Source organism: Sorex fumeus, unplaced genomic scaffold, assembly GCF_029834395.1.
Source record: "Sorex fumeus unplaced genomic scaffold, SorFum_2.1 ptg000207l, whole genome shotgun sequence".
Taxonomy (NCBI): domain Eukaryota; kingdom Metazoa; phylum Chordata; class Mammalia; order Eulipotyphla; family Soricidae; genus Sorex; species Sorex fumeus.
The window spans coordinates 291568-316788 of record NW_026606264.1 but is presented as its reverse complement, the minus strand read 5'-3'; the positions used below and the strand labels follow the sequence as shown (position 1 = coordinate 316788).

General features: G+C 63.0%; 1 protein-coding gene across 1 annotated transcript in view; it reads left to right on the top strand.

Annotated features, from left to right (window-relative positions):
• The first annotated feature begins 5367 nt into the window (after positions 1-5367).
• Positions 5368-25221, top strand: part of LOC130017627 (collagen alpha-3(VI) chain-like) — a 57410-nt gene continuing 37556 nt past the window's right edge. Inside the window, exons 1-8 of the mRNA XM_056108350.1 lie at positions 5368-5463; positions 6416-6973; positions 11344-11946; positions 15412-15996; positions 17110-17709; positions 19455-20027; positions 22203-22799; positions 23896-24501. Coding sequence (XP_055964325.1) covers positions 5373-5463; positions 6416-6973; positions 11344-11946; positions 15412-15996; positions 17110-17709; positions 19455-20027; positions 22203-22799; positions 23896-24501 — 4213 coding nt within the window. The 5' untranslated portion in view covers positions 5368-5372. The remainder of the gene's footprint in view (positions 5464-6415; positions 6974-11343; positions 11947-15411; positions 15997-17109; positions 17710-19454; positions 20028-22202; positions 22800-23895; positions 24502-25221) is intronic.

Sequence of the window (25221 nt, the reverse complement as noted above, 5' to 3'; positions counted from 1 at the left end):
GTGTGAGTGAGTGAGAGTGTGAGTGTGCGTGTGTGAGCATGTGAGGGCACGTGTGTGACCATATGTGAATGAGCGTGTGAGCCTGGGTGTCGTGTGTCGTACGTGTGACTGAGTGTTATGTGAGTGCGCGTGTGTGAGTGTGAGTGTGAGTGTACGTGAGCTGCGGATGTGCTGGGCGTGAGCGTGAGGAGACTGTGGCAGCACGAGAGTGGGTGATGGGTGAGTGTCTGCAGGTGTGTGTGCTCGCTTCGCTGTGTGCAAGAGTGAGCGGGTGTGTCCCTGGGAGAGAGTGCGTGTCTGGGGCCCGGATCTCGGCGAGCGGGTGGGCGTGTGAGGGCCGAGCCGAGGGTCTTGTGCAGGAAGGGCCTCCCCTCGCCGGCCTCTGCGGAGGGGCCTGTTTCAGGGTCACTGAACCAGGCGAACGTCTAAAGAATCTGGAGGGAGAAAGGAGCGAGGGAGAGACAGACGCGGAGTTCCGCCAAGCGCCCCGAGGCTCAGTGCTCTGCTGTCCGGCCGCCCAAGGTTCCCGGGGCGGGAAACACGGAGAAGCCGCGGGGACGCGGGGGAGCACCGCGGGAGGACGCGGGAGGAGTTCTGCGCTCCTTCGCGGGGCCCCGGCCCGGGGAGCTGGCGCGGGAGGGAGAACTCGTGGGCCGATTCCATTCCAAAGTGAAAATCTGAACAGCAGCTGGGGATGACTCAGGCCTCGCGGGAAACCATTCCAGGAAACTGGCTCTTCTTTCTGGAATCTTCATCAGTCGATTCGGCGGCCCAGGGCGCCCCCCACCTCCCGCCCTGTCCCCACCAGAGCTCCAGTGAGCTCGCCAGGTGCGCTGAGGTGCTGTGTGACTGTGTGAGTGCATGTGTGCATGTCTGCGTGCATGCGTGTGTTCTTGTGTGGCGTGTGGGTGTGCGTGTGGGTGCATGTGTGGATGCATGTGTGGGCATGTCTGTGTGCATACGTGTGTACACGTGTGCATGTTTGTGCATGTCTGTGCGTGCATGTGTGTCGAGTGTGTGTGTGCGCGTGTACATGTGCATGCATGTCTGTGTGCATGCATGTGTATGCCTGTGCATGGATGTGTGTGTGTGTGTGTGCATTTGTCTCTGGGGGAGCAGGAAGCCCAGCACCAGCAGGACTGGGCAGCAGATGCGGGAGCAAGCAGTGTGACCCACTTCCTGCGGTGTCTGGGCGCTGAGTGCCCAGTCCCATACAGGCAGTACGAGATCCCATGATTCAGTGGACTTTTTTTTTTTTTTTAGAAAGTCTCACTTTTAAATAAATTGCTTCTGGATTTGATCATCATCCAGATGCCAAAAAAACAAAGGCAAATGCTGAACTTCCCCTTAAGGATCGGGACTCGTTCCAGCCGCTCAGGGTCCCAGCACAATCGCTGCAAGATGTGCCGTGGAGGGCCGTTTCCCCGGCGTCATGGCCAAGAAGGAAGCACCAGAGTGCTGGCCAGCCCCCTGCCCCACTCCCGCACCCGGGGCTGGCCGGAAGCCAGTGGGACCCGGGGCTGAGCCCAGCTGCGCCCGGCTGCTTGGCGTAAGGAGGAGGGAGGGTCCGAGTGCCTGGGAGGCGGCGCCCGGCTGCGGCCGGCCCAGCGGAGATGAAACTTCTCTACCCATCGGCTCCGACCTCCAGCTCCAGGAGGTCGAATTCGGTTTCCGAAGGGCTGGGCCGTTCCTTCGAGGCCTTCTGGGCTGCCCTGGTGGGGAAACAGGCTCCGAATCAGGAGCTGGGGGTGTCGGGCTGCCAGGCGTGGCGGGTGTTCGGCTGAGACATTGCTGCAGCCGCTCCCCCTGGCCCAGAGGGCTGCAAAGGCATCTCGTTCCTTGGCTGACCAGCTGGCCAGGAGCAGAGCTGGTCCAGGTCCAGCCAGGGGCCAGCGGGAGATGAGGGGCCAAGCCGAGTCTTGACCAGAGGCACCGGCTCTGGGCAGCTGCGTCCAGGCCTGGGGAGCCTCTGCCCAGCAGGGCTGGCGTGGCGTGAGGAGCCGGAGCTGGACGCCAGCGGCACGCGGCCACAGCCATGCCCGCCCCGCAGGACCCGACGGTCCCAGCCTCCTCCCCGGGTGGCAGCGGCCCTTTCTCAAGGCTCAGACAGACACGAGACAAAGGAGCGGGTGGGGCACAGCCAGACAGCCGGGGGCGCCTTGTGGGGGGCGGGGGGCTCTTGAGCCCAAGTGCTGGCTCAGCTCCCGCTGTCAAGGGCCCCGGGGGAGTGAGCACCGTCGGGGAGCAGCGCAGAGCGGGGGACGCAGGCCGAGGACGCCAGCGTGGCCGCGCTGAAGGTCTGGCCTTGCTTGGAAGTGATTCCTCGTGTGCGGGGGTCTTTGTAAACCAGGTTTCCGGGCGTGGAGCTGAAGGCGCCTTCGAGCAGACTTCTCGGAAACTCATTTCTCGCGCTCGAAGAATCGCTCTGGGGCGGGGGGGGGGGGGGTCTGTGGAGATGAATGAACAGAGCTTTCGTCTAAGGGGGAGGCACCCAGTGGTGGGAAGGTCCCCCAGGAAAGGCAGCTCCGACCCTGTCAGGGTGAGGCCCGCTGAGCGGAGAGTCGCGGGGTCCCTGGCGGCCGAGCTGACTGAAGGAGCACCCCCAGCCCGGGGACGGAGGAGCAGCTGAGGCTGGTCCTGTGGGTGGGGGTGGTTCCAGTTTCCCCTTCCAACTCTGAGTCAAATCCTTTGGGGCCTTGGGGGTCCTGGGGGGCCCTGGGGCTCTGGGTGCGGGGCAGACCACCTGGGCAGCTTCCCGGCTGTAGCTGGGGCAGCCGCAGGGCCGGGAGAAGGGGTGACCGTGTCCTTCCCGCCTGATCCCCACAAACATCTCTCCTCTCCTCTCTGTCTCTGGGGCCAGCCTGGGTGTCCATGGGGACGGCTTGGCATCTTTTATTAATTGAAATGGACATAATTTCCTGTGGTGTCCGGGTTCTCCTGGGCACGGTCACATAGAACAGATTTAACAGCAAATGAGAGCCTCAGGGAATGTCCATCTGTCGAGTCAGGGTCCAGCACAGGGCAGGACCGTGTGGGGAGCATCTGGTGTTCTCTGGACACTCTCCTGCCGCCGTGTTCGCTGCCGGTGTTTCTCTTTTCTGAATGTTACTCTGGAACGGGCTGGAGCAATAGCACAGTGGTAGGGCGTTTGCCTTGCACGCAGCCAACATGGGCGACCCGAGTTCGATTCCTCCGCCCCTCTTGGAGAGCCTGGCAAGCTACCGAGAGTATCTCGCCCGCACGGCAGAGCCTGGCAAGCTCCCCGTGACTTATTCGATATGCCAAACACAGTAACAAGAAGTCTCACAATGGAGACGTTACTGGGCCCACTCGAGCAAATCGATGAACAACGGGAGGACTCTGGAACAGGCGCCAAATGTGTGCCACATAAAAGCTTACGCGTGCTCCAAAAGCCTCAGCTGCCTCAGTTTCCCCTTGGAGCTCTTAAACGCCCTCACGTTCAGCCGGCCCCTCTGAAGGTGATACCTCTGATCATTCCTACTAATCCACGGTGCTCCCGACGAGATAGTGGCCAGACCCTCAGCCACGGGAGGCGGCATCTCCTGTTCCTTTCTTGGGGCCAGTAGGACACAGCACTGAGCAGCGACCGAACTCCCCTCAGAAACGGGCCATCTTCTGGTTCCACTGGGCAGTGCTGCGACCATCAGCATCATTCTATGTCCATCCCTGATGGCCGGCCACTCTGGGTTCCGTGAATAAGGGGACACCGCGGTACTTGTGAACTGTCTTTTTTTTTCCTTTTTGGGTCACACTCAGCAATGCTCAGGGGTTACTCCTGGCTCTGCACTCAGGAATTACTCCAGGCGGTGCTTGGGGGACCATATGGGATGCTGGGGATCGAACCTGAGTTGGCCGCATGCAAGACAAATGCCCTACCAGCTGTGCTATCACTCCGGCCCAATGAGCTGTCTTAGGTGGCTCACCGTGGGCCAGAAAGTTCACCCGTGTGCTGGAACATGTCAGGATTCTTCCTCAAGGCTGGACACGTGCCCTAATGCGGACACACCGCTGGGCACACCCCACGCTCTTCAGCCAGAGAGCGGACACTTCTGCTGTCCACGGAAGATGGATATTTATGTGGTGGCCCCCAGGGCTGCAGTCTCCCTTCCCGGCCCCAATATCCGTTACTAGGGATACGTACCCTGGTGGCATTACTGAGTTACGTGGCAGCCGGGCCCCCTGGTAGTCAGCGGGGCTGCCTCGCTCCACTGTGGACCCCCCAACAGCCCACAGCAGTTTGATTTCTCTGCGTCCTCTCCTCTGCTCAGCCCGTCATGTCCTGTCCCGGGGACTGTGGCCATCTCCCTGGGTGGGGCGGGTAACTGCACGTTGGCTCTGTCCCCGTTTCTGAGATGAAGCCGTTCAGTGTCTCCCACAGGCCGGCTTTCCACCTCTGTGTCTTTGGAGAAAAACACTTTTCATTTCTGCAGCGATGCCTTAGCCGAGCCCTCTAGAGTCGACCAGTCGTCTTAAAGTCAGATTGTTTCGGGGGTCAGAGACCTGGTACAGGAGTCAGACGCTTGCCTTGCCCGTGGCCAAGCCGGGTTCGATCCCTGAGCCCCCTCCGGTCCCCTGAGCCCACCAGGACTGGTGCCCCGGCAGGAGGGTGGCCGAGCCGAGTAAGCCCCGTGCCTGCCGGGGTGGCCCCAAACCAAACCCAGAATCAGACTATTTTGTTGCTGGGTCCCAGGGGGCGTCTGGGCGGATGTGAGGCTTCCTTGGCGCGGGGTCTGCGGCATCCCCCCTCTCCGACACTGCCTCCTTCGCGGGCGTTTCCTTGCGCGAGCCCCCTCTCTTCTTCATGACCTGCGATGTGCTAGCGACTTTGGAGTCCCTACGGAGCCCAGTGGCAGCGAGCGGCCCTCTTGGGCTTTATTCTTGGCCTATAGTCCAGGCTTTACGTGAGGACCTTTGATGGCTGTGACGGTTCGATCCAACCCGTGTCTTTTCTGTGTGGGTTCCCGGTTTTTGTCTCCGAGTCTGTGCGATCTCCCCGTCGGCTTCCGTCCAGGGGCGTCTCTCGGGCTCTCTCCTGCCCCCGCGGCCTCAGCCCGTCTGAGTCCAGCTCCGCCCTCTGCTCGCCGCGGGCTCCGAGTCGCTCGTTCGATTTTCTTCCTGACAGTTTCCACGAGGCTCTGAGCTCCTGGGGCTGAGGCTGGCAAGAGAGACTCTTCCTATTTTGCTCCCACGTTGCTGGGGAGGAAACAGGGGCTCAGGGCCCTGGAGTCCCGTCCCGGGCGGGCACGGGGGTGGGGCAGGGGGTGCGGTGGCCCCAGTGGGGGTTGGACCACCCCAGCGCTGACGGCTCTGCCTGCTTCTCTCCCCAGGTCCCTTCCCTCCGAGCTGCAGCCATGAGGTGTCAGCGGTGCTGGCCGGCCGCGGCCCTGCTCTGCCTCTTCCTCGCGGGCGTCCCCCCCGTGCGGGCCCAGCAGGGGCCAGCAGGTAAGAAGGAGCCGTTGGCGGGCTCTGCTCTGCCCGGTCCCGGGCTGTGGGAGGCGTGTTGGTCCCCGTGACTGTGTGGACGCCTGGGGGGCTTGTCTGGACAGTTGCGCGAGCGGAACATTTGAGCTGAAAATGTTTCATCCTCCCCAGGGCTCTCTGGGGGCCTGACGCAGGGCAGGGCCTGCAGGCACCGCGGAACGGGGGTCCCAGCTCAGGGCAGCCCCACTACCCAGGCGCAGGGGGACGCGTATCCGGGTGACAGAGTTGCGGGACCATGGACCTTTATAGAGTCCATCCCGGGCTCTCTGGGAGGTTCTGGAAGGCCCACTGGCCAGTGCTGGCCGGGCGTGGGCAGTGAGCCTGCCTTGCGCGTCAGAGCAAGACCCGCCTCCTGCTTCCTGCCTGGTGAGCAGACGCTTCTCTGCAGCTTTCAGACGAGAGGCATGGGGATCTTGCCTCTGGGGGTGTGTGTCTGGGGGTCTCTGAGCAGACAGTCAGCCTGGGCCCGGCCAGGCGCACTGAGGGACAGCGGTCACATCCCAGAGGGTCCCCGCTTCTGAGAGATGGGCACAGGGGAGCTTTTTCTCCCACCAGAGTTGGGAGCAACATCTTGGCCTCAGGTCAAGGGTCCTCGGGGTTCTGCCACTCAGCCCTGAGCTCAGGGTGAGTTTCTGACAAGACGGCTGTGATTCGGGCCGACGGACTCTGGGTCCGAGCAGGTGGGCTTGGGTGTGCTGAGGGTGACTAAGGGGCATGTTTGGGTCGAAGGACTCCGGGAATGAGTTCTCGGTCCTATGGGAGCCGCCTGATGCCCGGGTGGGGCCACGCGCCATGCTCCCGCCCGCCAGGTAAGTCCGTCCGTGCACCTGGACGCAGGTGGGGCCAGAGAAGTCCAGGGTGTGGCGGGGGAGGCCGGAGCCGGAGAGCCTGAAACCGTCGTCTCTCTTTGAAGCTGCGGGCAGCGGCGCGGCGGCCGATGTAGTTTTCCTGGTGGATCCGGCCTGGAGCGTGGGGAAGGAGCACTTCCGGCTGGTCCGCGAGTTTCTCTGTGACGTGGTGCGGGCCTTGGCCGCGGGCCCGCAGGACTTCCGCTTTGCCCTGGTCCAGTTCGACGGCAACCCCCAAACCGAGTTCCTGTTGAACACCTACCGCTCCCCGCAAGAAGTCCTGTCCCACCTCTCCAACCTGTCCTACACGGGGGGCCGCGGCCCGGCCCCCGACGGCGTGGAGAGCGCGGTGCGGGCCCATCTGTCGCGGGCGGCCGGGAGCCGGGCCGCCGACGGGGTCCCACAGCTGATCCTGGCGCTGGGCGGTGGCCAGGGCCTGCCCTCTGCCGGGCTCATGTCCGCCGACACCAGTGAGGGCGTCTTGGTTGGGCCGGCACTGCCGCCGCTCAAAATGCGCGTGTCCCACCTAGAGAACCTGACCGCCCTCCCCGGGCTGGTGGGCGACTCGGTGTCCTGGGTGCGAGCCGCGGCGGCTCGGCGGGAGGCCCCGAGAGACCTCACAGGTAACGCCCCCGTGCCCTGCCCGCCTGCTGTGCTGCGGGGACAGACGCCGTCACGGGCTTAAAAACAAAGGTTTGGCTCTTCCCTGCCCCTCCGAGAGGGACCCGGCACGTCCGGCCGAGACCTGAGCTCTGACATCCCCGTGCCGGGGCCCACGCCTTTCACTTCCCGAGAAAAAGAACTGTCGGGGCTGGAGAGATGGCACCGCAGTGGGGGCCCCTGGGCTCGGTCCCGGCACCCCACGGGGTCCCCTGAGCCCTGAGCACCGCTGGGTGTGGCTCCAAAACCAAAAAGGGGGAAAGAAACGCAAGTTTAGGACACAGTGGGTGGCAGCAGGCAAAGCCGGCCCTTTGGGGAGGCTGGTAGCAGCACCCCCAAAACACGCAGACGGTGACCCCCAAAACAAGCAGACGGTGACCCCTAAAACACGCAGACGGTGATCTGCCTAACATGACTGGAGAGGAAAATGCTTAGAAAGCAGACGGATGGCGCCCAGAAGGAGAGAGCGTTTGCGCCCCTGGGCAGGCCCTGCTGGCCCCATCGGGGAGCCTGAGACTCAGCAGGACTTCGCCCCAAGTCATGGGCAGAGCTGGGTCTCGCCCAGGTGGCCGGCCGGCCGCGGGGGCTCTGGGCCTCACCTCTCCCTCTAGGGGTCTCGCAGTATTGCCGGGACCCCCTACAGTCGCCCGGAGCTGACCATGTGCCCCCTGGCCGGTGCTGTGTCCGGGTCATGGGCTGCCAAGTCCCTTAACTGCTGAGACCAGTGGCCGTTCCCCGCGCGAAGTGCCCACAGACACACAGAGGCAACTGCCCTCTGGCCAGGCCTTGGCGCTGCCCACCATGCATCGAGGGCAGGAGATGGGTTGGGTGGCCGCTGAGCAGCTGACCGGCATTTCCTGGGGGTGTGCGGGATGGGAGCACAGCCGGGGCCTGGAGTAGACTTGGGCCTTCTGAGGCAGGGACATAGCAGGGGGATGTGGCGTCTCCGCAGTGGACGGCCTCAGTGTCCTGGCGAGCAGTGAGGCTGGAGAGCGAGGCCCGGGCCTGAGCGGGGCAGCCGGGCGCAGCCTTGCAGGGCGTGGGGGGCACCGGGCAGGCAGCAGTGCCTGAGTGACGCGCAGCCCCTGGGAGTCCCGACCTGGAGCTGCCGTGAGCGAGGGGACAGAGGGGCCGGGCAGTGGCGGGCACGGGGCGGACACCGGCTCTGACCCCGGCATCCAAGTGGGCCTGAGCGCAGAGCCAGGGGGGGAGTGAATGACAGAAACTAAACCCGAACGGAAACAGAGAGAGACAAGAGGGGCTGTGGTGTGGGAAACCCCGGGATCCCACTGGGCAGGGCAGGGGGAGGCAGACGAGAGGGTTCGTACTGAGCTTCCCAGATGGGCACCCCTAGGAAGTCCCCAGAGCAGAAATGAAGGCGGGCCCGGGGGCACGTGGGGCCAGGCGGCGAGGACTCAGGTCAGGCACAAGGGCCAGCATGCCCGAAACAGGCTGCGTGGGGGTGGCCGCCCCAGTCAGTGATCACCCAGAGGCTCCCAGGGACCACCCTGGCTTCAGCTCTCAGTTGATTGATCTGGACGATCAATCAGGCTGATACATCAGGATTATTCGTCTTTGACTCTGGAAACGTCCAGTCGCCCCACACGGCCCGTCACCCCGTCTAAGACACAGTGTCCCCCCCACCAGGTCTGAGACACAAAGTGCTGGGGACCAACCAGGCGGGCCCCTTCTCCCTAACGCTCAGTCGTCCGAGGCAAAGGGCCTGGGGCACCCCTCGTCAGAGGCCAGCAGCAGCTCGGGGGCTGTGGGTCTGGGCTGCCCGGGCGTCGCCACACCTCGGTCCCCTCCACGCCTGCCCGACAGAGCCCCCCCATCCCCCCACCGCCCACCATTGACAAACTCGGTGCGTCTGGAGCGAGTCTCCCAGAGATGCTGGAACCTTTGTTTTTATGCCTGGGCTTGCTTCGCTCTGTAGCCCTTGTCTCTCGCCCGCTGTGTGCCAGCCCGGGGACACCAGAGGAGGGAAGGCTCTGGCCGGGACCCGGAAGGCTCTGGGGGTGTCTACGCGGGCGGGACCAGCTTCCCAGGGAGGCTCTGGATGTTGACGTGACCCGACTTAGACCGTGCTCCCGAGTCCCTTGCTGGGGGGCCTGAGAGGTGCTCAACAGGGCTCATGCCTTGCCCGGTGGCCCAGGTTGGATCCCACGAGGGGCGCCCCCAAAGCTCTGGGCTGCGCATGTCCCCGCACTGCTGGGTGGGGTCCGAGCACCGCTGGTTCCTCGCTGCATGCTAAGGCAAAGGCCAGACTGCACCGCACGGGAAGGGCAGCGTGGGCTGGGGCCTCTGCAACCATCAGATGCCCAGTCCCGGCCTGCCCGCGTCTGCGCTTGCAGCTAGCGGGAGCCTCTCCTCACTGTGCCTGTGCGACCTCGCCTGCCTGGGCGACCCAGGTCGGTGACTGTGTTTGGGGCAGGCCGGGCGCGGAGAGGCGGGCTGCCCACGCCTCCCCGTGGTGCCACCCCGAGGTCAGGCTCTCCGTCCATGCCAGGCTGCCGCTGCCCGGCTGACCGCATGCTGCTGCCCGTGTCCGTGTGGGGGGTGACGCGTGGGTCCTCAGCCATGACGGGTTATCCAACGGTTCCCACGGCCGCTCCCCTCCCGCCCGAACCCCGGGGCCTGCAGCTTACTGAGCTGCTATCAGCTTCAGCCCCCAAACAAGGCCCCGTATTGAGGGGGGGAGGGGTGCCCCGAGGCCGAGTCCTCCCTTGTCGTGCTCTGGCAAAGTGACACAGCCTCTGTCCCCTGGGTCCTTGTGGAGGACTGGGGCTGGGGGCCGGAGGCCGTGAGGCAAGACTGTGGCTCAGGTCCAGGTGGGCCACATCACTGTCCCCCCACCCCCCCAAAGATCCTAGCTGGGCCGCAGTGACAAGGCTGAGTGAGCACGTTTGTGTGACGATTCAAACCACAGGATCTCGAGCACCGTAGTGAAGAGAACCCATTCGACCTTACGCAGCTTTTCCAAGTTTCCTTGGGTATGCGAGGAATCCCTCCACAAAGATCTCCTGATCACATATCTGGGGATTAAAGGACGGATGTGGGGTGAGGGGCGCCCCAGGCTTGGCCGGACCCTGAGCGGACGTGGCGAGGAACGGAACCTCGCTACAGGCTGTGGGTCGACCCATAAGGTCTGCAGCCTTGGGATCCCTCCCCCAGGAAAAAGAAAAGCAATTTTGCTGACCCCAAGACCAAAATAGCTCCAGCTGTAAAGTAGTCCCTGTTGCTGCTGTAACGGTCAGAACGAATGAACTTATCAATGAGATCATGATTCTACCCCCATTTGCCTCCTAAAGTTCCAGGAAGATAAATATCACATATGCGCGCGCACACACACACACACACACACACACACACACACACACTCAATTTTTCATTCCAAATATACATTAAAGTTGTTAACCTCCTAACTAGGCGGGGGGGGGGGGGCGGCGAGGCCCCCCCCCCATTGCTCCTGGGACCTGGGATGAATTCTCCTTAGGGGTCCCGCAATGGTCCCCACCCTAGTGAGTTGGTTTGGGCGCCGTGGAAGGAGGTTGGATAATGGTGTCATGGCTGTCTGTCCCTGCTCCGTGGTTCTGCATTCCGTGGCTGCATAGAGAGGCAACGTGGACCAGGAGGGCCCCGCGCTCAGCACAGCCGACCCGTGTTCACCCACACGGTCTAGAACCAAAACTATAGACGCGGCCCTCGCCCTCGCCGGACCTTCCCCTATTGCTTGGTGCTGCCTTTTTGGTCTGGGAAGGAAAAAGAAATCCCAGTTGCTCAGAGGAACTCGAGCGTCTCAGATACTGGGATGATGAGTCAGCAAACCACAAAGGCGAGATTCCATTTGGGAGCTGTGGGTTTGGCCGGGGAGCGTCCTGTCAGCACCGCGGGTCGTAGGAGAAATGTGTATAAATTACACGTCTTCTCCGGCCTTTGCTAATGGCCCGTGGTGTCTCCGGGAGTTGCGGTCATGTGTACGTAACGTGTGCCCACAGAACCGTGGCTCCCTCCAAATTTGGTAGAAAATTCCAGAACGCGGGTCCCACATTTCTATCTCAGAGAAGTGGATACTGTTGGAAATTGAATCCCAAAGACAGCCCCAGAGAAAAGTGGGTATTTTTCTAATTCTCAGGAGTTGCCTCTTATCCATCCCGAATGCAGAACCCCAAAGATAACACCACGTCCCCTTGTCCTTGTGTGTGTTGTGTGACTTTGTTTCATGTTTCTCACTGTTTCCCCAAGAAACAGGTCAGAGCACGGAAGACTGCATGTGATCACTGGTTCTAACGCTTTCACTTTTTTTTTTCCCCTGCATTTCTTTCCTTTAAAGCACAAGACTCTGCTGACATAATTTTCCTTATTGATGGATCCAACAGCACCGGAAGGGCCGATTTCGCAATCGTGCGTGACTTCCTTGTCACCCTCCTTGAGAGGCTGTCTTTGGGGGCTGAGCAGGTCCGAGTGGGGGTGGTCCAGTTTAGCGACGAGCCCAGGACCGAGTTCTCGCTGGACGCCCACCCCTCCCGGGCGCAGGTCCTGCAGGCCGTGAAGGCCGTGGGCTTCGCAGGGGGGGAGCTGGCCAACGTGGGGCTGGCCCTGGACTTTGTGGCCGAGAACCACTTCACGCGGGCAGGCGGCAGCCGTGCGGAGGAGGGCGTCCCCCAGGTGCTGGTCCTCATCAGCTCACAGCCGTCGAGCGACGAGTTCGGGGACGGGTTGGTGGCGCTCAAGCAGGCCGGCGTGTTCGTGTTCGCGCTGGGCGCCCGGGCGGCCTCCCGGGCCGAGCTCCAGCAGGTGGCTAGCAGTGACAGCCTGGTGTTCACGGCCCCCGAGTTCCGCGGCTTGGGGCGCCTGCAGGAACAGTTACTTCCCTTCCTTCTTGACGTGGCCCAAAGGCGCCTGGTCTTGCAGCCGCCGACCATAGTCACGCAAGGTACGTATGCTCCGGGCGTGGGCGGGAGGGCGCGTCTGGGTGTTGGCTTTGGGGGCAGTCAGGCGGCGGGTGACTGGCCCGGAGATGCTGTAAGTATACCCGGCGTGGGGTCCCAAGAGGGCTTCAGAGCGTGACGAGGTGTGTGGGCTGTTTGGAAGGGGAAAGGGGAGGACGTGGGAGCCACGGAAGGCGACTCAGGCTGACTGGCGAGGCCTGCCCTGTGTCTGCCAGGACTGCCCCCTCCCTGGGGCCCGGGTCACACAAGTGGCCCCTGGTTCTGGGGGGAAGCACACCAGGGTCCGGCACAGCTTCTCAGGGGGCCCTGCCCAAGGGCCCAGACCCGGGAGGGCGGCCCCCAAAGTCTCCCGTGCGGGGCAGGGGCCACACCCGGCCCTTGTGTGGAGTGCTGTGGCCGTCACTCTCCCTGGACTCCCCAGCTCAGGGGCTGCCCGAGTGGGGGGCATGATGGGCCCCGGGGGCGGGAGCGGGTTGCTGGGGCTGCGGGTTCAGGCAGGGCAAGTGTGGTCTCTCAACTGTCCTGACGGTCAGGCTGCAGTGCCCAGCACCGTGGGTACAGCGAGTAACAGCACCACAGCGGGCGAGGAGATGTGTATATGCGCGGGCATGGGGTGCTGTCGAGGGATACAGGGCGCCACAGGACACTGCACAGCAGCAGGACACTGGGACAGAGGGCCCTTAGCCATGATGGGCACCAGCACTGTGGCAGAGATGGGACACCCCAGGGTATTGTCCCACAGAGCAGGAGTATCTAGTATCGTGGTATAGATGGGACACCCCGGAGTACTGTCCACTGAGCAGAGTACCCAGTACTGTGTTATAGAATGTTACACCCCAGTGTACTGATATATATAGTACACTTATATATAAGTGTCTTTTTGACAGCAGCAGTCTATCTCTCCCGCCGCCCGCGTTCGGTAGTCCCAGGCCGTTTCCCCCACCCCAGGAAGGTTGATGGCGATGGGCAGGCGAAGGAAGGAAACGAGGGCCAGGCTGGTTGGTCTTAGTTGCAGTTTACTCCAATCCTGTCTCCACTCACTCCCGTCTCTCCGCTGCCTCTCCCAGCCCACTCTTACAGTCTCATTATATCCCATAAAAGAAATTTATGTCATGGAGGGCCCAGGTTCTCTCAGACCTGTGACCCCCGGTTCTCCCAGACCGTCACCTGTGGAGAGCCCTGAAACCTCCTTATATCGATCATGGTCCCTCTAAAAAGGAGTTACAGAAAGAACATTGAGGCCGCAAAACATACATTGTTTCTTTGCATATGCAGCCCAGTAATTTTGGCCTCTGGAAAGAAGATACAAAACCAAGACTGAAACCTTTCTCGGGCTACACGCATTTGGGTTCGCATCCCAAAGACTAGTCTGCTAGAGCCTGGAATCTGCATCCCAAAGATCAGGCCTGGCTAGCACCTGAGATCTGCATGTCTGAGGCCAGCCAGGTTTCTGTGAGAAAAGGAAAACTGCTTCTTACAATGTACTGAAATGACTTACTGAAGGCAGTTGGAAGGGGGAAATGTTCAGCCTCGTCCAAGCTAGTCAGGACACACGGGAAAGCCGCTTCTAGGACAGATTCTCATTTAGCAGAAAAACCCGCCCTAGAACGGAATCCCCTGGGTGTGTTTCTCCTCTCCTTGTCCAACAACATATAAGCATACATAATATAAATCATTTTGTGTGGACACAGTAAGAAATTCTTTAAGCTTATAGAATTGCTCTCCCAGGGCCATCTCAATCTCAGACTACCGTGCTCAGGCCAGATAGTCTCTCCTATCCCTAGCAGGGTCCTAGTCTCATCGTTACTTTTGGATCATGACAGCATTTGTCTATGATCAAACTCCTAACTTCTAGTTAAGAATCGTGGCACTTTGGCCTGGCCCATCTCGATGCCAGGGTAGCACATAGCTCACCGCCTGCCCTGGTTCCATCCAGTCCCTCGTCAGGACCTTGCTCTTGGGGATTCTGGGAAGTGAGGGCAACTGAGGCTGCAGTTAAGAAAGCAGCTGCCCAGGAATGAATAATATTCGAAGCCAATTAAGTCCCAAGCTACAAAAGCACAATATGAATTATCTTCTTGTGTCCATACAAAAAGGCCATTGCCTTAAAGTAAACTATTCAAAAGACAGAAGGAGAAGAGAAAGGCGATATCAACTTACAAGTCCAGTGTCCTAAAAGACTCTGACCTTACAGATTAGCAGATTCTGATTAGGGGAAAAGCTGATTAACTGGTTGGGGAGGAGAGCATAGAGAAGTGGTTACAGACAAACAAAGGAATGGAAGTGACTCAGGAGCACTGTGATGGGTGCAACCCGACCAACCTAAGCTCCCTGTGGCAAGGGAGAAAGGACAAAGCAAGTATCCTACACTCACACACACACACACACACACACACACACACACACACACTGCACTCACCTATTCTCACTGTCAGCCGTGTGTGGGTTGAGGAAGGGGCCGCGACCCTTGCCCTCCCTTCTCCCCTTGCCCGGGGCTTCCTCTCCTGCAGGGACCTTTGTTTATCCTTGGGATGACCTTGCAGCTGGCAGGGGGGCACACTCTGCCTAGGACCCCAGTGGCGGCGGGCGGGGCAGGGTAGTGGCCAGCCACTGTCCTCTGCTCTTGTCCTGTGTGGCCGGGCGTCCCTGCAGGGCATGGGGGGCCCCGTGTCCCTCGTGCCCAGCCGCATACGTGTGTCCCGTGTGGGGACAGGACGTGCTGGGGGGAGGCGCCTGAGACCCCTGCCTCGTGCTCAGGAGCCAGGAAAGGCTCTGCCCAGCCTACCGCTCTAGTCAAAGTCAGGACGGTGACGGCAGTGAGTGGATGCCACCAGGTCCCGCGTGAGGGCTCCTTGCTGCTGACGGCCCCTCGAGAGGCCGACCTGCCTGCCTGCATGTGCAATGCCCTCAGAGCATTGTTTTGGGAGCACTCAGTCCTGGCTCCCACCCCCGACTCAGGCGGTCATCTGTGCTTGGACGGTGGACAGCAGGCACGACTCATGACCACCCAGGCCGTGCCCTGGCCTGACCGCTGTGCTAGCCAGCACGACTGCCTCCGTTGGACCTGGGCTTCCTGCTCGTGAGATTCAGGGGCCCCGTCACTGTGTCCCAGTGGAAGAGGGTGCTGTGGGGTCAGCCCTGCCGTGTCAGGGACTCGTGACCCCTAGGCCAGAGCCAGGGCCGCTGGGAGAGGTGACCCGTCACCCAAACTGAGATTCGAAGGCCACAGTCCGGCCGCGTCTAGGGGACGGGCGGGGACGAGATGGATTTCTGTGCCAGGGTCGCACAGGGGGACCTGGGAGGTGGGCCGGCTGCAGTCTGTGGGGCGCGTGTGCCATGGCCAGACCCCCCTGCCCTGCACCCGCATCGCCTGCTTTTGCGGTAGGTCGTGGGGCCGCGGGACAGCGGGCGGGTCGGGCCACCACTGACTCCCTCCGTTTTACCCACAGTCGTCGAGGTCAACAAGAGGGACATCTTGTTTCTGGTGGACGGCACCTCGTCACTGGGCCAGGCCAGCTTCAACGCCATCCGCGAGTTCCTCATCAAGGTCATCCAGAAGCTGGAGGTCGGCCAGGACCTTGTCCAGGTGGCCGTGGCCCAGTACGCAGACACGGTCCGGCCCGAGTTCTACTTCAACACTCACCCGGGCCGCAGGGAGGTGGTGGCCGCCCTGCGCAGGATGAAGCCCATGGATGGCGCCGCCCGCTACACGGGCTCCGCCCTCGACTTGGTCCGCGACCGCTTCTTCTCCAGCGCTGCCGGCCACCGGGCCTCCGAGGGCGTCCCCAAGCTGCTGGTGCTGGTCACGGGTGGGCGGTCACTGGATGAAGTGAGCCGGCCGGCCCAGGAGCTCCGACGCGCTGGCATCATGGCCTTTGCCGTGGGCAGCAAGGCGGCTGATGAGGCTGAGCTGCGGGAGGTGGCCTTCGACAACTCCCTGGTCTTCGTGCCGGCCGAGTTCCGCACGGCCCCCCTGCACGCACTGCTCCCCGGCCTGCTGGCCCCGCTCAGGACCCTCTCAGGGACCATGGAAGGTGAAGGTGAGGGGCCATTGGGGACCTGGGGGGGACAGCGTCTGGGTACTGATGTGGGCATGGGGAAGGGGCTTCTGGGGCCACAGGAAGTCAGGAGTCTGGAACCACAGGAGGTTCCGGGGTGCGGGGTGTCGGGCCATGGAAGGTGGGCTTCCTGGGGCCGTGAGAGGGGGCAGGGCTGCTCTCCGGGAAGACAGAAGCTGGCCACCCTGTGCCCGCCCCTGGCTCAGATACTCTGGACGATGGCATGATCTTGGCCACCAGGGCGGGGCCAGGGAGGACAGTGCAGGCCAGAGACCACAGGGCAAGCAGGAGCCACATCCCCCGGGGTCAGGTCATACCCACACCCATGTCCCGGGAAGTGGGCGGTGCATGGTTCCGGCCCTGCTAGGGTCCCCACCCATGGGTGCAGAGGGCAGGCCCCGTCCAGGGGGGAGACGGATATCCTGGCAGCTTCCTGCCTCACAGTCTGCCCACGGGATGCGTGGGTGCACGGCCTCTTGCATGCGCCCTCTCAGGCTCGCTGGGCTTCTAGAAGCTTCTCTCCCCTCTGCCTCCCTGCCTCCCTCTCGCTCTCCTCCTGCCTCCCATGCCGCCTTTCACCGCAGATGCAGCTTGACAGAACCCGGTGGAGTAAGGTGCTGCCCCTTCCTGGGGCCGGGCAGAACCGGTTTGGGGGTCTCTCCTGTGCTGTGTCCATGGCCTGCATGGGTCAAAGCAGGGGCCCTGTCTGGCCACGAGCCCCTTGCTGGGGGTCGTCCCCTGCCGCAGCCCCTGAAAAGAGAATCCAGTAGACCAAGTGGACATGGGGTCAGGCCCGCATCCACGCAGACTCTGGCTGGGCTGGTGCACACACCCCGGGGTCTCAGGGAACACCGGAGGCCCAGGGCCAGGCCCGCCCCAGACGGAGGGGCCCTTTGGGCCGAGACGCCCCCGCTTCCACGCTGCCCTCCTGCTCCGTCACGCCCCACCGCACGCCAGCCCACCGCCACCCGCAGGACGCGCTCTGTCCGTGTCCCGGGCGGCCCCCGCCACGCGTGGCCATGTGTGTGCCGTGTGGCGGACACACATGGCCGCCCCGCGTCCGTCTCACTCTGTTCTCTGCTCACGCAGCTCCCGCCAACCGGAGGGATATCGTCTTCCTCTTGGACGGGTCCCTGGACGTGGGCGAGACCAACTTCCCTCACGTGCGGGACTTTGTGTCCGGCGTGGTGCGCGGCCTGGACGTCCGCCGCGACGGCGTCCGCGTGGGGCTAGTGCAGTTTAGCGACACGCCGGTGACCGAGTTCAGCCTAGACACGTTCCACACCCAGGCGGACGTGCTGGCCCGCCTGGCGCAGCTGCGGCTGCAGGGGGGCGCGCGCCGGAACACGGGGGCCGCGCTCGGCCACGCGCTGGCCAGGCTCTTCACCCCCGCGGGTGGCAGCCGCATCGCCGACCACGTGCCGCAGCTGCTGCTCCTGCTGGTGGCCGGGCCGGCCCACGACGCCTACCTGCCGGCCGCCCACAGCCTGGCCCGGGCCGGCGTGCTCACCCTGTGCGTGGGCGCCGGCGGCGCCCGCCGGGCCGAGCTGGAGCAGATCGCCTTTAACCCGGGCCTGGTGTACCTCACGGACGAGCTCAGCTCCCTGCCCGCGCTGCCGCCACAGCTCATCCCGCCCCTGAGCACCTACGTGAGCGGGGGCGTGGAGGAGCTGCCGCTCGCCCAGCCAGGTACGCGCCAGGCGTGAAGGTCCCGGGGCCGCCCGCCCTGGGGTGCCCACCGCCCTCGGGGACGGAGAGGACAAGGACGGGGTGACGGCGCAGGGGTGCCGCAGAGCAGTCGGGGTCTCTCTGGTCTCGGGGTCCAACGGGGCCTGGGGGTGAGCACAGAGGCCGAGGACGCGGCACAGAGTCGGGGACCCCCAGGATCCCCCTGCCGGGGCCACTGGGCTGTCCCGGGTGATGCTCGGGGACCACAGGGTCCAGGGGTCACACGGGTCAGTCGCACCCAGACCGAGCCCTGCCTGCCTCCATCTGAGCCATTTGCCCTGACCCCACTCGGGGCTACTGGACGCTGCGGCCAGGAAGGTTTCTGCAGGCGGGAGGCCCAAAGTCACGGCCACTGTCACGACACTCACCGGTCAGCCAGGCCGTGGTGCCCCAGCCGCGAGGGTGCTCGGGGGTTGTGAGGCCCCTCGGACAAAGAGCCCCGGGGTCGGGACTGGCAGCCCGCACCACAGAGGACGGGCACCAGCGGGGGTTCAGCCCACAGCCACACCACAGAGCAAAGGCCACAGCAAGGATGTGTGCTGGGGACCCCCGTCAGGGACTGCATCAGCCCTGGTCACGAGGGACAGATGTGTTTTTTAAGTAAAACAGTTGTATTTGGAGAAATATGAGAGAGAGAAGGAGGGAAAGAAGGAGAGGAGAGGAAAGAAAAGGAGAGGAAGAAAGAAAGGAAGGAAGAAGTAGGAAGAAAAGAGGAAGTAAGAAAGGAGGAAAGTAGGAAGCAAGGAAAGAGGAAGGAGGAAGGAAGAATAAAGGAAGAAAGGAGGAAGGACGACAGAAGGAAGGAAAGAGAAAGGAAGAATAGAAAAAAGAAGAAAGGAAGAAAGGAAAGACGAAGATAGGAAGGAAAGAAGGAAGAAGGAAGGAAGGAAAAGAGGAAGAAGGAAGAAGGGAGGAAAAAAGGAAGGAGGAAGGAAGGGAGGAAGGAAGGAAAGAGGAAGGAAGAAAGGAAAAAAGAAGGAAGGGAGGAAGGAAGGAAAGAGGAAGGAAGAAAGGAAGAAACGAAGGAAGAAGAAAAGAAGGAAGGAAACAAGGAAGGATGGAAAGAAGGAAAGAAAGAAGAAAGAAGAAGAAAGGAAAGCAAAAAGAAAGAAAGAAAGAAAGGAAAGAGAAGGAAGGAAAGAAGGAAGAAGGGAGAAAAGTGGAAGGAAGGAAGGAAGGAAGGAAGGAAAAAAGAAAGAAGGAAGGAGAGGATGTCCGGTGGGAGGGAGGAGGGAAGGGGGGAAGGGGAGGGTGGGCCCACAGAGGCTCCTGCAGGGGGGCGGCGAGGCCTATGTCTGAGCCCGGGTGCAGGGAGGGGCGGGGCGTGCGGGCGGGAGAGGCGCCGGCTGTGGGCAGGGGTCTGGCCAGGGCTGGGACGCGCCCTCTGGCTGCTCAGGCCGCCGGTTTGCGTCTGCTTGGGGCCTCACTGGGCTGCTCCTGGCCGCAGTGCTCAGAGATACTGTGGGGCTCAGGCCCTGAGCCGCCGCCCCGGCTGCTGGTTTGCTGGTGTCTCAGGCCGAGAGGCGAGCACTGTCCTCTGAGCACTGCCCGGGCCTGGCCTCCTGGTCCCCGGCTGTCCTGTCAGACTCGCGCCCCTCAGGTCTGCCAAAGGCCATGCGTCTCCGCGGGGTCGTCCCAGGCCGGGTCCGGGGTGGTCGGCAGCGCCGTCCCTCCGGCCCTCACTGGACGCGCCCTGTCCCTCGCAGAGAGCAAGCGAGACATCCTGTTCCTGCTGGACGGCTCGGCCAACCTGGTGGGCCAGTTCCCCGCCGTGCGCGACTTCCTCTACAAGGTCGTCGAGGAGCTGGACGTGCGTCCGGGCGGCACGCGGGTGGCCGTGGCGCAGTTCAGCGACGACGTGCGGGTGGAGTCGCGCTTCAGCGAGCACCAGAGCAAGGCCGAGCTCCTGGGCCTGGTGAAGCGCCTGAAGATCAAGACGGGCAAGGCGCTCAACCTGGGCTACGCGCTGGACTTCGCGCTGCGGCAGCTGTTCGTGAGGGCGGCCGGGAGCCGCGTGGAGGAGGGCGTGATGCAGTTCCTGGTGCTGCTGGTGGCCGGCAGGTCGTCGGACGGCGTGGCCGGGCCGGCCCAGGCCCTGCGCCAGAGCGGCGTGGTCCCCTTCGTCCTCCAGGCCAAGAGCGCCGAGCCGGCCGAGCTGGAGCAGGTCGTGCCCTCCCGCGCCTTCATCCTGGTCACCGAGTCGCTCCCCAAGATCGGGGAACTGCAGCCTCAGATCGTCAACCTGCTGAAGACGGTGCAGAACGGGGCGGTGGCTCCAGGTATGGTGCAGCAGGCCCCTCACCTCGGGGGGCTTCTCCCCTGCCGGGATGCCAGGACCTTCGCAGGTCCCCTCCTGGGACTTAGGGGAAGGGCGGTGGGGGCGAGGGGTCGCTGCCTCCTCAGGGTTCCCTGGGGGCTTCCCTCCCCTCTCAGGCTCCTGGACAAACAGGGACATCGGGGACTCCCGGGAGACTAGAACATTTGCTAATAAGGATTCAGATGACGCCATGTTAGGGCCCTTTCCTGAGCACAGTCGACAGTCGGCTGAGGCTGAGTCCCTGTCACCAGTGACGGTCCCCTGAGTCCCACTAAGAGGGAACCCTGAGCACAGAGCCGGGAGTCAGCCCTGAGCACAGAGCCAGGAGTCAGCTCTGAGTACAGAGCCAGGAGTCAGCCCTGAGCACAGAGCTGGGAGTGAGCCCTGAGCACAGCGCAGGGAGTGACCTGGTGGTCCCTGGCAGTATCTCATCCTCCGGCCCCCCTTGGCTGAGAGGGGCCAGCCCCGCCCAGGCTGCTGCCCACCGAGTGTCCTGAAGCCGCACAGAGCCCACCCGTCCCCATCCTCACAGTCCCGGGTGTCTCACTCCGGGGTCCCCTGGGGCCACATTCACTTCCTGCCCTCGCCACGATGCCAGATGCCAGGGCTGAGCAGCGGCGGCCGCGGCCATGACAGGCCCACAGGACAGCCGCCACCACCTCCCTCCCCCCAGCAGCAGAGCACAGCTCAGTCCTCCCCGGCGATGGACCCACGGAGAAGTCAGTGACCTCACATCAACCCCGCTGATTTCAAATAGCTCCCCCAACACATCACACACACACACACACACGCATGACACACGCGTGCACACACACATGCACCCATACACACATGCACACACACGCATACATGCACCCACACTCCCAACCACACGAACACACACACATGGACGCACGCACAGATGCACACATTCACACATGCACACACACATGCATATACACATGCACACACATGCATGCAGAAACATGCACACACATGCACATGCACACAGAGACACATGCACATGAACATGCAGATGCATACACACAGACGCATGCATATGCACACACAGATGCACACACACATGCACACACGCACACACGCACACACATGCATGCGCACACATGCACACGCACGTGCACACGCCTCAATGGCCGCACTATTTCCTTGTGACTCTGACAGGAGCCCAGACATTTGTGTTCGGGGCCCCGTGAGTGGCTGTGCGTCCCCGTACTTGGTTTGTGCGTCCCCGCCTGTCTCCCACCGGTCAGGCCTGGGTGCCCAGCTCCCGGGCGGCTGTCCTGGCCAGCGTCCCAGTGCTCCTGTGTCCCAGCGTCCTGGCGTCCTCATGCAGGAACAGCCTGGCGCCTCAGTCAGGCTCTGAGGCAAAGGGGCGTTTCTTGCAGACGAACTCCCGACCCCAGAGCTCTACGCTGAGGAGACTCCGGGCACAGGGGACTGTCCTCCTGGGAGGGCCCGACCACCCCCACGTGCCACAGAAGGTCACCCGCTGCCTCTGGCCTCTGCCAAAGGCCCAGCGGCCCTGCCCCAAGCCGCTTGCACTCTTGGGCCCACCCCCGACTCGGGTCCCCTTTTTAAACCGTGGTGGTGTCTCGGGGGACCGCCCTGTGTGGGCTCAGGGGCTGCCGTGCTGGGGCTCATACTGACCCACCCCGTTCCCAGGCACCCCGACTCCCGCTTTCTCTGACCCTCCTCTTCTTGGAGGGGGCGTGGGCCCCCCAGACCGAGCTCAGAGCGTCTCCTGGCACTGTGCTCGAAGACCTCGCCAAGGGTCCGTCTGGGCTGTGCTGGGGACGGAACCAGGCCAGGCATGAGTGAGGCAAGCGCCCTCCCGCCTCCTGTCCCCCGGGAAGCCCATCTTCTCCTTAAATTCGGATTTATTTACTCCTTGGGGGCCACACCTGGCAGTGCTCGGGGCTTCCTCCTGGTAGGGCTCGGGGGGACCCTATGGGATGCCGGGGATAGAACCCGGGTGGCCGCGTGCAAGGCCAGCGCCTCCCCTGCCCTGCGCTCCAGGCCCTGATCCGTGCGAGTGATGTTTCCCTTTGGGGTTCCGGGGGCGCCAGTGTCCCGAGTCCCCGTGGCCCGGCTCTGGGCGGGGCGGGGCGTCCGTGGTCACCCGGCTCCTCCCTCCCAGTTTCCGGCGAGAGGGACGTGGTGTTCCTCCTGGACGGCTCCGAGGGCGTGCGCGCCGGCTTCCCGCTGCTCCAGGCCTTCGTGCAGAGCGTGGTGGAGAGCCTGGACGTGGGCCCCGACCGCGTGCGCGTGGCGCTGGTGCAGTACAGCGACCGGACCCGGCCCGAGTTCTACCTCAACACCCACCTGGACCGGCAGGGCGTGGTCAGCGCCGTGCGCAGGCTGAGCCTGCTGGGGGGGCCCGGCCCCAACACCGGGGCCGCCCTGGACTACGTGCTGCGGAATGTGCTGGTGGAGTCCGCGGGGAGCCGCATCTCCGACGGCGTCCCCCAGCTGCTGATGGTCCTCACGGCCGACCGGTCGGGCGACGACGTGCGGGGCCCCTCGGCCGCCCTGAAGAGCGGGGGGGCCGTGCCCATCGGCATCGGCATCGGCAATGCCGACATCGGCGAGATGCAGACCATCTCTCTCCTGCCCGACTTCGCCGTGGCCATCCCTGACTTCCAGCAGCTGGACACCGTCCAGCAGGTCCTGTCCGAGCGTGTGGTGCAGCTGAGCCGGGATGAGGTCGCCCGGATCCGGCAGCCGGTGCTTCCAGGTGAGGCGGGACCCGGGGGCGGGCAGGGGTGCCAGGGGACGGCGCTGGGCAGTGGCCGAGCTCTCGCCACCGCTCTGCCCGATGACTGGTCTCAAAGGGCAGAGTGGGCAGCCCAGGGGCAGCCAATGAAAACCCCGCTCACCCCTGCTCGGGCTGGTGAGGGTGCTGTGTGCGGTGTGGGCGTGTTTGTATTGGCAGTGTGTGGGATGCGCCTGTGAGCGTCTGTGGTGTGCAGGGCATCTGTGGTGTGCAGGTCTGTGTGGTGTGTATGTCTGAGTGTGTTTGTGTGTGGTATGTAGTGAGAGTGTGTGTGGCATTGCGAGATGTGCGTGAGTTGGGCGTGTGGGAGTATTGTGTGCATGCGTGTGGTGTTTGTGTGTGTGAGTGAGTGTATGACATGAATATTGTGTGTGTGCAGTGAGTGTATGTGTGTATGAGTGAGTGTATGATGTGAGTATTGTGTGTGTGGAGTGAGCATATGTATGTATGAGTGTGTGATGTGAGCACTGTGTGTGTGTGAAGTGAGTGTATGTGTGTTTGAGTGAATATATGATGTATTGTGTGGGTGTGTGGATTGTATGTATGTATGAGTATGATGTGAGTATTGGTTGTGTGTGTCTGGTGTGAGTGTGTGTGTGTGCTTGTGTGTGATGCACACACGGTGTTCACCCTCTGGCCCAGACCCTCCTCGGTCCCAGCACCCTGCGGGGCAGCTCTGTCCGCTCATGCTCTGCCCTGACCTCTGACCCCACCCAGCCTCCCCCCAGCGGTCCATTCCCAGATGTCAGCCTAGGACTCTTGGGCTCCTTCTGTGGGTGTCACCCCACCCTGGGTGACAGTGGCCAAGACCCTCGTCTGCCACGTCTCCGTGCCCATGAAGTCCATGAGGCTCCGTCTCTGCCCCCACTGGGGTCACCCTTCCCTCCGAGATGGGCTGCAGTGCCCCGCCTGACACGCCCCCACCTGCCCGGGTGCCCCTGGGGTGGGGTCCGGCCATGGGTGTAGAGACGCATGGAGGGTCCGTGGCACGTTGATTCCTTGACGCTGAGAGTGGGGGTCCCAGGAGGGGATGCCAACGGTGACCTTTGGTCCGCAGGTGTGGGCGGCAAGAGGGACGTGGTCTTCCTCATCGATGGCTCCCAGGCCGCGGGCCCCGAGTTCCAGCACATCCGCACCCTCCTCGAGCGGCTGGTGGGCTTCCTGGACGTGGGCTTGGACACGACGCGCGTATCGGTCGTCCAGTTTAGCGAGGACCCGCGGGTGGAGTTTCTGCTCAACACACACTCCAGCAAGGAGGAGGTGCTGGGCGCCGTGAAGGCGCTGCGGCCCAAGGGCGGCCGGCAGGTGCACCTGGGCGGCGCCCTGGAGTACGTGACCAGGAACATCTTCAGGAGGCCCCTGGGCAGCCGCATCGAGGAGGGCGTCCCCCAGTTCCTGGTGCTCATCTCCTCGGGGAGGTCCAGCGACGAGGTGGACGAGCCGGCCGCCGAGCTCAAGCGGGCGGGCGTGGCCCCAGTCACCGTGGCCAGGAACGTGGACCGCGAGGAGCTGCTCAAGATCTCCCTGAGCCCCGAGTACGTGTTCTCCCTGAGCACCTTCCGGGAGCTGCCCACCCTGGAGCAGAAGCTGCTCACGCCCATCACCACGCTGACGACCCAGCAGATCCAGCACCTGCTGGACGCCTCGACCTACCCGCCCCCAGGTGAGACGAGGGTGGGGGGGGGCGGCGGGCAGGGCTGCACCTTCAGTCACTCTCCCAGGCCCAGGGCGTTTAGGGTCTAGGGAGCTGCCTCACTGCTCCAGCTGTGGCTAAATACTGGCCACGGGGGCTCCTGACCAGCCCTCAAGGGCCCCCGAGTGCAGGCTGCTGTTTGCTGAGCCGATTCCCTCAGGAAAGCGTCTCACTTCCTGTCCTCCTCCACTCAGCAGCGTCACCTCACTGAGGGGTCCCCAGATGCTGCCGTCCTGTTCCTAACTTCTGTCCACAGAGCACAGGGACATGGTCATTTTTCTGGGTCCTGTGGCACTTGGGTTGACGACTGTGAATGGTGCAGCTGGTGGCTCAGGGACCAAACAACCTGAAAAATGACAGTTGACGAGCATTTTCCTGGCCCGAGAGGTCTCCTTCCACCCTGTGGATTCCCACTTTGGGGCCTTCTCTCACCTCGTACCACTTTCCCCAGAGACTGCAGTGATTCCCACTGCTGCCAGCGGTGTCAGAATCTCCCCCCTGGGCCAGCCCTCTCCCTGTGCTGCCCTCGCTGTTGACGGTCTTTTGGAAACCGCCACTCTCACAGGTGCAGCCACTGGCTCTGGGGCGATGGCCCACGTGTCTCTTAGTCAGTCCTGCTGAGCGCCTCCTTGACGTGCGACTGTGCTGTTTCCGTGTCATGTTTTGTGATGGCTGGTGTCTTGTGCTTGA